Below are 13,557 nucleotides of genomic sequence, written 5' to 3' on the forward strand. Positions count from 1 at the left end.
GAGAACAGTTATTTTTATGGAATGAAATATAGCCTATGTCCTTCATACTTCAATCTATATGTATGCAAAATTTTAAGAAGATTGGTGCAATAAATAGAGCGTGAAGAAGTAACAAACTCGCTTTCCTATTTGTAATATTAGTTACGATTCGATACTATTGTACACTCCAGACTGATTACGATTCGGAAACGACCGAGCGCGAGGAGAACCTGACAGACTCGAACCAGGACAACTCCGAGTGCACCACGCCGACCGCCAGCCACGACAACATAGCGTGCGACCTGGCGCTGGAGCCCGAGCCCGAGGCGCCCGAGCGGAGCACCCGCGACACTCAGACCAGGAAGATCAGCACTGCGTCCTCCTGTGGTGAACCTCTTTATTTTATAACAGCTCTTAATTAACCATGTACATTATAGTCATAGCATTCTTCTACGTCTCCGGATGGGAACTCGGCGAGGTGACGTTCATTGAAAAATGATCTTTAAAGCGTGCATTGTAGACATATTTTATGTTGACAGCAAACTGCTGGCTGTGAGCTCTCGTCTTGTCAATTTAAATTATGTCTACAGAGGACCGTTTAGAGCTCAGTTTTCAATAGAGTTGCTGCGGTCTTGTTTATTTTTGTAAGTTTTTGATATCGATTTCCTTGATACTGTTTCATTGTTCATATCTCCCTCTCTGTCTCATCTCAACGTTTTTTCCGGATTCTTTCTCAGCCGTTGAGCGCCGGATCCCAGAGTTTTATCATCCGTATCTGCTCGCAAAATTTGTGTAAATAAAATAATACATACAAACTCAGTAAAATTTAGTTACTATTATTTATTCGATTTTGTTTTGCGGGATGATAGCGTGCTCTCCATTTCAATTTGCATACCCGTGGACGGTGAAACATGTAGGGTTAAGTAAATCTTTTAACACAACATTGTAAAAAAAAATAATGTTTGTCACACATATATAATGTTTGTTTGAGTGAGTATATACTCGTATTGTCCTGCAGGCTCAGCGCAGTCGGACGCGTCGTCGATGCCGGGCGAGCGCTCGGGCAGCACGGACTCCACAAACGGCGAGCACAGGAAGCCCCACAAGCCCACTCGGAAGATCTCCCGTTTTCTAGTCAGCCCCGTCGTCGATCGCGGAGAGGAGGTCAGTCTTGATTCTTAAATATTAGCCGCCTATGGCCTATGTTACTCGTGAAGGTTTCTTCTATCTCTGTCTAGTGATCTGAATCCCACTTTGTTTGCACAGGTGATAACACTCAGGTGCACAAAGTGCATATAAACCCTCTTTAACTTGCAAAATATGTATGTATAAATGTCAATAAGTTTGGTTGGAATCTTCAACAAGATTTTTATATCATTCATTGAATGAAACAAGATCTCTTTGGCGACCAAAAAAATAATGTTTTTGCTTTTTTTTTTGTATACAGGTCCCTGAAGAAAGACCACACGAAATAAACGGTCTCCCCGAGAAGCAAGAGACTGTGGTACCCCCGCAACAGTTATCTGAGCTAATAAAAGAGGAGCCAGCGATACCCGCCGCTATTCCCACCAGCGTACAGTCCATAATGCCGCAGCAGCCGCCGAACGTGAACGCGAACGTGTTGCAGCCTAGTCTGACCACTCCGCTGCAGATAGCCACTGATACTCCCATTTTAGGTAACTCTCTCTTATCTTTCAAATTTTAGGTAATAAAAAATATATACGGACAAATCACACAGATTGAGCTAGCCCCAAAGTAAGTTCGAGACTTGTGTTAAGGGATACAAACTCAACGATACTATATTTTATACCAAATACATATATAGATAAATATCTAAGACCCGGGCCAATCAGAAAAAGATCATTTTCCATTATGACCCGACTGGGGATGGAACCCGGGACCTCTCGGTTCATAGCACTTTACCACTGCGCCACCGAGGTTAAAGTTTTTATCCCACTAACATTAAAAAGGCAAATTCAACTCATTTACGACGCCTTTCAAGTAGATAGCGTTACTGTGCATAAAACGTTAGTATTTTTTAAAAATAATTTCGTGGTTAACACCGCCGGGAGCACAGCTAGTATGAATATTAAATCTACGTTTCGTTATCTCCTTTTCCCTTGTCAGTTCACAATTTGTTTCAGGTTTAAGTCAAGTAGGAACACCAATGGGCGCGGGCGCAGATCTAGGTCTCAACATAGGTCTGAGTCAGCCGCCGCTGGACCTCGCCCCGCGGCTGTCCACGCAGCCCACGTCCACGGCTGGGGAGGGGTTGCCCAACGCTGAGAACATACAGAGGATGCTGCTCAAACAGAATATTATGAAGTGAGTCGGTTTTGCTGTCTATCGGTTTGTGTTTCTGTAGATAACAAGGGTTATATATAACACTTGATTTGTCGAGTAGACATAAACTATTTTTAACTCCCGACACAAAAAGGGGGCTAAGTGTGTCTGTCTGTCTGTCTATGTACGTGGCACCGTAGCTCACCAACGGGTGAACCGATTTGAATGCGGTTGTTTTTATTTGATAGCTAATTTTTATGAGGTGGTTCTTAGATATGTTTGATCAAAATCTAGTCAGCAGTTGTAGCGAAATGAATATTGAATGTTGGGGTTTTTTTAATTTGTCTAACAAATAAACTTGTCACAGTACTTTAAGTAAGAAAAGAAAAATCTAATATTTTTTTCGTACCCGTACATTTTAAAATATTTATTAACCGCGAAAGTAATTTCCTAAAAAGTCTGTTTTAATTTATTTTGCTGTAAAATCATAATGTTATTCTACTACCGTTCTTGATTTCGTTTCTACTGAATAGTGCAGTCTTTTCTCGCCTAACAGTACCAACTTTGAAGTATCTAAACAGACGCATAAGGGTGTAACTGATTTGTGTTCGGCAGCCAGCAGCAGAGCCTGGCCGGCCCGAATCTGCTGGGCCTGCTCAACCAGCCGCAGTTCCAGCACGCCGCCATCATCAACAATGCCCAGCCCGGTATGTCTGTCTGTCTGTGTGTCCGCAGCTGCTGGGCCTGCTCAACCAGCCGCAGTTCCAGCACGCCGCCATCATCAACAACGCCCAGCCCGGTATGTCTGTCTGTCTGTGTGTCCGCAGCTGCTGGGCCTGCTCAACCAGCCGCAGTTCCAGCACGCCGCCATCATCAACAACGCCCAGCCCGGTATGTCTGTCTGTCTGTGTGTCCGCAGCTGCTGGGCTTGCTCAACCAGCCGCAGTTCCAGCACGCCGCCATCATCAACAACGCCCAGCCCGGTATGTCTGTCTGTCTGTGTGTCCGCAGCTGCTGGGCCTGCTCAACCAGCCGCAGTTCCAGCACACCGCCATCATCAACAACGCTCAGCCCGGTATGTCTGTCTGTCTGTGTGTCCGCAGCTGCTGGGCCTGCTCAACCAGCCGCAGTTCCAGCACGCCGCCATCGTCAACAACGCATAGGTTATCGGAATATGTGTCTGTCCGTCTGTTTGGTTGTTACTTATTCATTTTCCTCTTTTAGTGTGAATAATACGCAGTAACGCTTTTAAGTTGATTGTCGCATGTCAAATTAATTACAGTTGATTAGTCTTTATGCCGCGGTAATAGGAGCTAATATGAAATTAATTTGGATTGATTATGTTGCTGTTGACCCTGTATGTTCCAAATAAATGGCATGGTTTTATTTTTTCCTTTTTTTTTTGAACACGTTAACATTTACTAGATACTGCGTATTATTTCACATTTTCCTTTCAATTTGCACGATGTTCATAGAAATTATAATAGTCCTTATACTATGATATGTTATAGTACAGTCAACAGCACATCAACCTAGGCAAATTCATTGCAAACTCGCTGGTGTCACCGCGCCATAGAAGTTCATGCGTGGGCAACTTGACGTGCTGTTGACTGTACCAACGAGATATATAACCATTTTAAATCGTGAGTAAAATGGTAGCGCCTTTTACATGTTTCGGCGAATAATTTCGGAACATGAATAGTAGAAGTTGAAATAGCAATTTTTATACGATTTCCAAGCATTTCTTATTTATATAGACTAATTTACAAATAATCTGAAACATGTAAAAGTGGCACTGAGGGCTTTGTGTATATATATTTTTGCTTTCCGATCTCACTAACAAGCTCGAATAGTTGATGTAGTTTTAGTGGATCGTTAATAATTGTATGTTGTTTCACAATGCGGGGTGACTGGATTGCATTTTGTAATATGTATATCAAAAACATATATAAATATTTCTTCACATCTATCACCAAAAATAATTCATGGAATAGTCAATAAAAAATCTCGTACGGATTATTATTGGAGCCTCTATTCATATTACAAAATAATAATTTTACAAGTCTATTCGGCAACATATAGAGAAATCTATCAGTATTTATTTATAACTATTACAACAATAAATCAATTGATTGAAAATTAATCAGCCATAATCAGAGTAACAAAAAGAAATACAAGTAGAAGCATTGCAATCCATTCAGAGCGCATCTGACGTGTGACTAACCTCCGCAGCGGCGGTGCTGGGTCGGCTGCCGGCGCAGTACCAGCAGATGAAGTACTACCCGCCCATGAGGTCCACAGACTTCATAGGTAACTGCTAGTTCCAACATCGTCCTTGATAGATTAATTCTTTATTGCACCATTCGCAAAGGATTTATAAGTTACAATACATACATTATTCAAACATAATGAGTGCAAAGGCGGACTTATCATAAATGCAATTTCATGTGGTGAATAGAGAGTCTAACTAATATTATAAACGCGAAGGTTTGTTTGTTACCTCTATATGCTTTGTCTGCTGAACCAATCTTCTTGAAAGTTTGCATACATGTAGTTTGAAGTACAGAGAAAGACATACATTTCATCCCGGAAAAATTACGGTTCACGCGGGAAATATTCGCAATACAAAAAAATTAGGATGCAGATGGGTTGTAAGTTTTCGGGTGGCTCTGTGGCCTTAAATATAGCTTTATAAAAGTTATATTCTGTGTTCTTTGATTAATATATGTCTGTATAAAATTGTTGTCAGCTTGACATCTCTAAAATATTCCTCTGCAATGTGAAGTCTAAAATATTAGTCTATATGCACTCTTTTCTACATTTTCATAATATTTTCTTTGGTCACATTCCCTTTAAATAACTATAAAGTCCCCTTTTAATTTTTTTTTGCTGATTATAATATATAAATCACTACATAGTATAAAACAAAGTCGCCCGCTTCTGTCTGTTTCTATGGCTTTCTACTTTTATAACATGCAACAGCTTTTGATGCAGTTTTCACTGTCATTTAGGCAGTTTATTCCCGAAGGTTTACACTTACATAAATGGCCCCGTGCGAATCCAGGCCAGGTCGCTAGTTAATAAGAAAATAATATTTGAATTGCGAAACAACCATTTCAGTTCAACAACAAGGGCTGCCGACGTCGGTGAGCCAGTTCGCGTCACAGCCGCTGGGCCAGCCGTTCGGCCTGGGCCTGGGCCTGGCCGGGGGCCTGCAGGCGGGGCTGCCCCCGCTCTCTCTGCAGCAGAACATGATGGGCCAGAACCTGGGGCTAAATCAGAATCTTATGCAGCAGGGACTGTCGCAGAATTTAGGTGAACTTTTATAATAGTTGGTTAAAGTACGTTAAATCTGATACACAAATAAATGGTTTGACAACAACTAGGGATGACGACGACCGTGCGAAGAGGTAATGAAAAAGACGAAGGGAAGACGACCCTGGGCTCCGACGTTCAACGGCTGAGGAAGGCGGGAAAGCGCTTAGATGAGAGAGAGAGAGAGAGAGAGAGTTGTTGTAAGATAGTGACAAGAATGGATAATATTCGTAATTTTTTGACAGGTCTAGCGGGCCAGAATCTAGGATTAGGGAGTCAGAATCTCATATCGGGGCAGAACCTGTCGCTGAGCGGGCAGAAGCTGGGCCTCGTGGGCCAGAACCTGGGCCAGCTGGTGGCCCACCGCGCCGTCACGCATGCGCTGGCGAGGCGGGCACAGGACATGGAGATCCAGGGTGAGTTTATCATAGATTTTTTCGCAATCGATTACAATTATAACATTCAATGTCTGGTGGAATTTTGCAACTCAGATTTGAAGCAGATATCTTCAACCGATCGAGCAGAAATTTTGTACACGCGTTTAATTTGCATTATTATTATTATAAGCGTGACCTGCTGGTGCACCCAGGAACGGCGGCAGACGTGGGAGCTCCTCAACGGTTTACCGCACGGACATGATATTTTGTCACACATTGAAAACAATAAGATCTCTTCGACAACAATAAAACTTGTGTGAAAAGTTATTGTATTTGAATCAGCAGGCATGTCGAGCGTGAACTCGACGGGGTCGTCGCAGCCGAGCACGCCCAACAAGCCGCAGAGCTATAACGACTACATGCTCTCGTTGCAGCACAAGCTGCACAGCATCTCCAACAGCGTGAGTTTATTGCTTATTGCACAATATAATATATACACCGTAACTTTTTAATTATGCCAAAAAAATTAAAGGCTTAAAACATTAAAGACCCTATTAATACATGCGAGTAATCAAAATTTAATATTATCGTTTATGTCAATGAATTTATTTATTGAAACTCCCAATTATTCCAATTCATAGTCTATCGTGTTCTCTCGCTATCGCGTAATAAATAAATATGAATTGCCAGCTTTTATCAATGAAAATCGAAATCGTGCACCGCTGCACGGAACACAAAGTCAGTCACGGAACAGTAGTCAGGTGGCACACTCTTAAGTATTATAACCAATTATTATAGATTATTTTTGAATAAATTTTGGATTTTGATTTTTATGTTTTGTGCTATGCACATATTATCAGTAATAGGTATTGATTGCCCCACTTTTTTTGACATAATTAAAATTTATGGTGTATATGTATATAAAAGAAGACACTGCATGACTGATTGACACGTACACGTATTGACAACGCACAGCCCAAATCGCTGGGTCTAGAAACTTCAAATTTCGCACGTAGGTTCCTTATGTGGTCTAGCGGTGCACTAAGAAGGGACTTTTTCAAAATTCATCCACTAAGGGGGTAAAAAGGGAGTTCAAAGTTTGTATGGGGAAACCAGATTAATGAATGAGTCAATACTAAATATTTCACTGAAGGGAAAATTATATAGAAAATTTAGCTAGTATACCACAGTAATGCTGTGCTCACTCGCCCGCAATGCATGAGAACGTCCACCACAAGATTAGCTACGTAAGCCATAAGCGATCACACGAGTTCAAAATTGTTGAAGTTGTCACCATGTCCGATTTCGGTCGGATATTCATCCTTACATAATATTATAAAACAAAGTCCTCTGCATATTTTACCCGAGTGAAGTCGGGACGGGACGCTAGTCTTAATATACAAAGTACCTATATACATACTTTGTGTAGATCCTTTATGCAAAGTTTCAAGGTTGTTGATGTTTACTTGTAAAATTTCTGAAGATAAATGTCGATTTCTCTTCAAAACGTTCGCTCTTACAACTGAAACGGATATAAGAAATACATGAGAAGAAACGGGACAGAACGCTAAAAAATATCTGAACGAGAAAATAAAGAGCGAGAAAATAACTGAAGTTTATAAAACATACGTTTTGAGAAACTGCTGTTTTTTAATGTTTTGAATGAATATGATTTGCTATCATGCTGTACATTTGTAAATACTTTTTTTTTTGCATTTATTTGATATTAAAACGGTTTACCATTCGATATTACAATGGGAGTTAACGTGAGTTCGCCCCTAGAGGAAGCTTTTGTCTTCGGCTTCACTTGTTTTGTGATATTTGTAATGTCTTGTGGTAAATCATATACAACACTTGTGTATATAAGTTTAAGAACGTATTTCAACACTTGCTGATCAAGTATCTGATAACCTATATATAACATACCGAACGTTAAAAATTGTATTTCACAAGTATTGGACTGAAGTAACTGGCAAACAACTTATAGATATTTATCTAGCAGTTAGTTTATATGTCAGATAACAGGGTCGCCATGTAATGGTGTGGACGACCGATTGCGACGACCATTCGTGTTAGACTCTTTTTCAAGTACTTAACGTACATTTACATCTACACTAGAATATTTTACCAGCAAGTGGTGAAACAGGTCTAAGTGTCTGTGTGTCTGTGTGTACACTGTCCCGCTTGCCGCAGGGCCCGGTGTCCCCGGCGTCCCCGCTGGAGTACAGTCCCGCGCTGTCCCCCACTCACCGACCAATCAACCAGGTTTGTATTGCACTGTCACTGTACTTGCTTGTCGACATCCGGGGTTACCGCTTTTTGGAGCTCTTTGGTCCTGGGTCGGGTTGTGTCTATCGGACCCGCGATACGAGCTTAGTGCTTAGTGTGGGCCGTTGAGTGTTTTTTCATTTATTTTATTTGTGCATGTGTTGTATACGTTACGTCTTATATACATGCGTTTATGTTGCACCCTAGCCGATACATATATTTTTAACAGTACTGCAGATATTAATCTTTACATATTATAGAAAGAAGAATATCCTTACAAATGTAAAAAGACGTATGTACGTGATAAACTCTAAAATTACCGGTCGGATTTTTGTACGATTTTCAGCAATAAATAGATAGATTCCTGAGAAAGGTCACCCTGTACAGTTCTACAGACTGACATACATCCTAACAAATATTATATATGCGAAAGTAAGTTTGTTACCTCTTACGATTGGTCTGCTTAACCAATTCTTCTCGAAATTTTGCATGTATGCAATTTGAAGTACGGAGTAAGATATTTTTGCTTTCATCCCGGAAAAATAACTGTTCCCATGGAAAATTTACGCTGGCGATACCACGGGCAAAAGCTAGTATAAAAAATATAAAACCAGCGACGTGTGGCGCGCTGAGTCAGCCTTCCTCGCAATCTCACGACTGTTGTGGTGTACCCAGGCGGAGAGTCTGTCGGGCGGGCTGGAGCTGGAGGCGGGCGCGGGGGGGGCGGGCAACGCGGCCGCGCGGCACGCGGCGCAGCTCGCGGACCTCGACCACGAGCTCAGCAAGATCAGTCTGCACTACAAGCATCCGCCCAAGGTGAGCTTCGTGTTCGCTGCCAGGAGGGGTCACCCCAGATAGCGTTGGCTTGGTATCGTCAAGGTTGATACGCGTGCCAATGCTCTGACAACTAGGAATACCGACGACCGTGCGCAGAAAAAGTAGAAACGCGGACTATGAGCTCCGGCGTTTTACGACGGCGGAAACAACCGGGATACGCTCAGATGAAAGAGAGAGATAGATAAAAAGTTTATTTGCATCAACTGATACACGTACAAATAATTAAAAGTTGGAATATGTTAGAGATACACATCTATAAAAAACAATAATAAGATTGCTTCCGTGACGTAAACGTGTGCCGCAGTGGTACAAATTGGCGACAATTCAGTGGTGGGAATTGCTCAAGGAGCAAACACTGGTTTTCAGTCATCAAGAGAGTAGTTGAGTTTTCGCCACACCTCTGTCTTTGGACCTCAATATAAATTAATAGTTAAAATATACAATGATTTGGCTCCCAGGACGTGTTCATAGAGCACGGACAAGAGGAGCATGAAATGTTGGCGGTCAACGTCGAGGACGGCGTCTCCAACTCTTACGACGGTCAGTATGGTTATTCATTTTGCGAGTATGTTTATTCACATTTACACTCAGCCCACTGCCACTTCTCCTGCCGCTGCCGGAAATATTTCCCTAAATACTTCTGCGGCAGTAACGACACGAGTGAGCATTTACACTCAGCCTTCATCACTACATAGTATAAAATAATGTCGCTTTCTCTGTCCCTATATCCTATGCTTAAATCTTTAAAACTACGCAACGGATTTTGATGCGGGTTTTATTTGTATATAGTTTGATTCCTGAGGATGGTTTAGGTGAATAATTTATTAAAGTTTTACCCGAGCTAAGCAGGGACGGGCCGCTAGTATTCTTCAAATTCAAATTCAAAATTTTTTATTCAATTTAGGATACATCACTTATTGACGTAAAAAAAAATACAACTAAGTCTACTGCCGGCTTCCAATGCGCAGGTGAAGAAGAAGCGGCGCTACGAACTTCACCGCAGCCTTTTCTCCAAGGACGTCAATTAACAAATATAAGTCTTATACATATATTAAAAATTAGGAGGACGAATTTACATCATTATTAAAAATGTCAAAATTTGAAATAATATTTGAACCAGCAAACTCACGAAATTAACGTCAGTCATTTTAAAATTGATAAATAAAGAAGAGAGAGAGTTCTCTCTCTTCTTATCCACTCGCAAAAATGACTGACGTTAATCTCGTGAGTTTGCTGGTTCGACAGCATTATGTCCGATCAGTATAAGCAATCCCATATTACCCGCTCAATTTCATAAAGTTCTAAAAATGTAATTGTTATTTAATTACTGCACTCCCGTGAGCGCCGGCAGCGGCGGTGACAGGCGAGTGACCCACTGGGTGCTCACTCCCCTGCCCGATAGCGCTGAGTGTACATGTGGCATTAAATACAAATAGGGTATTTAACTGCCATGTTATTGGAACTTGAATGAGTACACTGTGGTTGCAGGCGTGGGCCGGTGGTCGTGGCGCGGGGCCCAGTGCCGCGTGTGCCGCGCGCGCCCCTGCCGCCCCTACCAGCTGTGTCTGCTGGACACAGGTCAGTGTGTGATGTGGTGTTGTGTGTGCCCCGGAATATAGGTTCGAACTAATATTTGGTATAAGGTACTGTAAAGTTGTTCATATGTAAGGATCTATAAGAAGAAATAGACAAGTTTAAGGAACTATTTATTTTTGATGATTCTTAATCAGATTCGCGCTAGCCCCTCAAAGATATGTTTTCAAAAATGTAAAGGATTTTCGAAAACAACCTGTATAATAATTCCGTATTCCTAACAGGTAAAGACAAGTTAGACACGTCGGCACTGGGCACCCTGGACTCGAACTCCCTGGACAAGCACTCGGAGTGGTCGGAGAGCGGCGCGGACGAGGTCGCGGACACGTTCGTGATCACCGACACCCGCGCGCACGAGTACACTGTCTGCGACGTGCTGCACAACCGCCGGCACACCATCATAGAGCCCGCTACACAGGTAGATATGTTAAATAAAGTTTGATTTATTACTACATCGTATAAAACAAAGTCACTTCCCTGTACGCAACGGATTTTGTTGCGCGTTGTTTTAGTAGATAGTCTGATTTGAGGAAGGTTTACGTGTTTAATTTTAATAAATTACTTCCCGTCCCGGCATCGCCTGGGTAAAACCATAATTGGTTTTACCCAGGCGATGCCGGGACGGGAAGTGAATAAGTAAATAAAAATTATTGAACAATGAGGCGTGGCCTGTTAGCGGCGTCATTTTTTTTTCGTTAAAGTAGCTGTTGCATACAGCAAGGTTTGTAATTTTGCTAACACTGGTGACTGACTGGTTTTATTCAAGTCGCCCAAAGGCATCTGACATGTCTTTCACGACTAATCACCTCTAGTGACAAGAAGTTGCATGCACACTGAACACCAACCAGTGTGCAGGATTCCTCACGATGTTTTCCTTCACCGGAAGCAAGTGGTGGTCGATGAAAACTACTATACATGAGTCAGATTGGTATACAAACTCATGTGGCACGAGTAGGATTCGAACCTGGGACCTCTTAGCCGCCTGGCGTCTTAGCCGCCGAACCATCATCACTTCAAACAATCGACAATGCCTTGTTTGCAGAGTCCCCCCGGCGGCCCTTGCCCCTCCTCCTCCTCCTCCCCCTCCCCCTCGTCGCCGTCCCCCCGCAGCTACCTGGTGGTGGAGGCGGGCGGCGCGCGCACCAGCGCCGTGCTGGCCAGCGACCTGCCGCTGCACCACGACCCGGACTTCACCACCTTCACACCGCCCGCCGCCGCCGACACGCAGCCGGAGGTCAGTCAGTGTCTTATACTAGCTGCGCCGAGCTTCGCTCCCGTGGGAGTTTCGGGACAAAAAGTACCCAATGTGTTATTCCAGGTTATATTCTAACCGTGTACCAAATTTTAATTACAATCGATCCAGTAGATTTTGTGTGAAAGAGTAACAAACAGGATGTGAATACATCCTCACAAACTTTCACATTTATAATATTAGTAGAACTACTGAAGGAAACGTTAACTTACGACATTGGATAGTTATTGGAGAGTGGAAGGCGTAAGAAGAGATGAATGGTTTATGAAGAACGAATATATATATATATATATATATATATATAAGTATATATATTTTCCTTTCATCAGCACTTGATGACAATCATAATATGTTTCAGTATACCTTTTGACCATGTACTTTATTGTGTACTTACATGTTATATTACTGATAAAAAATTATACATAAATTTATATTTAAAAAATGGTAAGCCCCTCTGGCATAATAGGGACCAACACTGAATGAGTTTCTTTCGGCATTTCTTCTCAGCAGTGGTCGTTCCGAAATGCTAGTAGTTTGTAGCTTTGGTAAACATCATTTAATTTAGAATATGACGTGAAAAAGTGCCTGTGAAGGCCTAATTTCTGAATAAATGATTTGATTTTGATTTTGAAGATACTTCTTTTTTTGAAGATTTTTCTTTTTTTTGAAGATACGTCTTACTTGAGATATTGGACAATTTCCATTTATATGTTTCGTTTGTCTCAATTAATGCGGTACGCATTTATTGTATAATTCCGTACAACAAATGCGCGCCGATTTTTATCGCTTGTGACATGATTTGTTCGTTTTTATTTTTTTTTTAATTATGAGCTGTATGAAATCTGGTAAAATTATCTCGTTATTAATTTCCGTTTTTATGAGGTTTCGAGCTTCATGATATTGTTATTTTTTATTTTGTACGGCATTAATAAATGAGCATAGCAGGGTACGGAGCGGGTGCCGGCGTCCGCGGAGTTAGCGCGCTGGCAGCGGCTGGCTAACGACCTGCCGCCAGATGGCGGCCGTCGGCAGCTAGCGGACCAGACGCTGCTGGCGGCTGTGCTCAGCCAGGACACGCTCACTGACAGAGGTACTGTGTGTTGTGAGAGTGGGGCCGGCATCTAGCGACCGGTAAATGGCGGCCGTCGGCGATTGTCAAAAAGTCATTCATTTGTCCAATTCTCCCGCCGCACTTATTGATGATATCAAATCATCGTTGTGAAAAAAAAGTTTTACATGTAAATTTTTTTGACAACGATGATTTCGATGATCCATTGTTTCAATTGGCAGACGCTGACCGACGAACAGACAGGAATGCAGGTATACGAAAGAAAGAGAAAAATGACTGCATTCCTTTACTAGTTCCTACTTTACTAATTCCTTTAGATGCATCCCTTTCTGTCGGCTGGATTGTCTGTTTATAGTCGAAATCAATTTTTTTTTCTCTCTTATTGAACTTAAACCTTATTACCCAAGTTGTAAAAGTATACATTACATAATACTCTTGGGAAAATTATAACGTAGTATAAAACAAAATCACATCCCGCTATTTGTCTGATATATAGATTTGACTGATGTATGTTTAGATATTGAAAACTACACAACGTATTTTGATGCAGATTTTTTTAATATATAGCGTGACTAGCTGCGCCC

The 13,557-nt window shown here is 41.8% G+C and overlaps 1 protein-coding gene across 8 annotated transcripts in view; it reads left to right on the plus strand.

The window, feature by feature from the left end:
- Wnk (Wnk kinase) overlaps positions 1-13,557 on the plus strand; it is a 49,775-nt gene that overhangs the window by 35,783 nt on the left and 435 nt on the right. For 4 of the 8 annotated variants that reach the window (XM_053763235.1, XM_053763239.1, XM_053763237.2 and 1 more), the window contains exons 23-38: positions 171-366; positions 998-1,143; positions 1,427-1,655; positions 2,124-2,304; positions 2,878-2,969; positions 4,495-4,572; positions 5,383-5,577; positions 5,823-5,993; positions 6,297-6,415; positions 8,148-8,219; positions 8,898-9,038; positions 9,518-9,599; positions 10,548-10,637; positions 10,877-11,070; positions 11,695-11,886; positions 12,850-12,994. In XM_053763235.1, coding sequence (XP_053619210.1) covers positions 171-366; positions 998-1,143; positions 1,427-1,655; positions 2,124-2,304; positions 2,878-2,969; positions 4,495-4,572; positions 5,383-5,577; positions 5,823-5,993; positions 6,297-6,415; positions 8,148-8,219; positions 8,898-9,038; positions 9,518-9,599; positions 10,548-10,637; positions 10,877-11,070; positions 11,695-11,886; positions 12,850-12,994 — 2,323 coding nt within the window. The remainder of the gene's footprint in view (positions 1-170; positions 367-997; positions 1,144-1,426; positions 1,656-2,123; positions 2,305-2,877; positions 2,970-4,494; positions 4,573-5,382; positions 5,578-5,822; positions 5,994-6,296; positions 6,416-8,147; positions 8,220-8,897; positions 9,039-9,517; positions 9,600-10,547; positions 10,638-10,876; positions 11,071-11,694; positions 11,887-12,849; positions 12,995-13,557) is intronic. The other 4 variants (XM_053763240.1, XM_053763241.2, XM_053763242.1 and 1 more) reach the window with 4 other exon arrangements.

This window comes from Plodia interpunctella, chromosome 23 (genome assembly GCF_027563975.2).
Source record: "Plodia interpunctella isolate USDA-ARS_2022_Savannah chromosome 23, ilPloInte3.2, whole genome shotgun sequence".
Lineage (NCBI taxonomy): Eukaryota > Metazoa > Arthropoda > Insecta > Lepidoptera > Pyralidae > Plodia > Plodia interpunctella.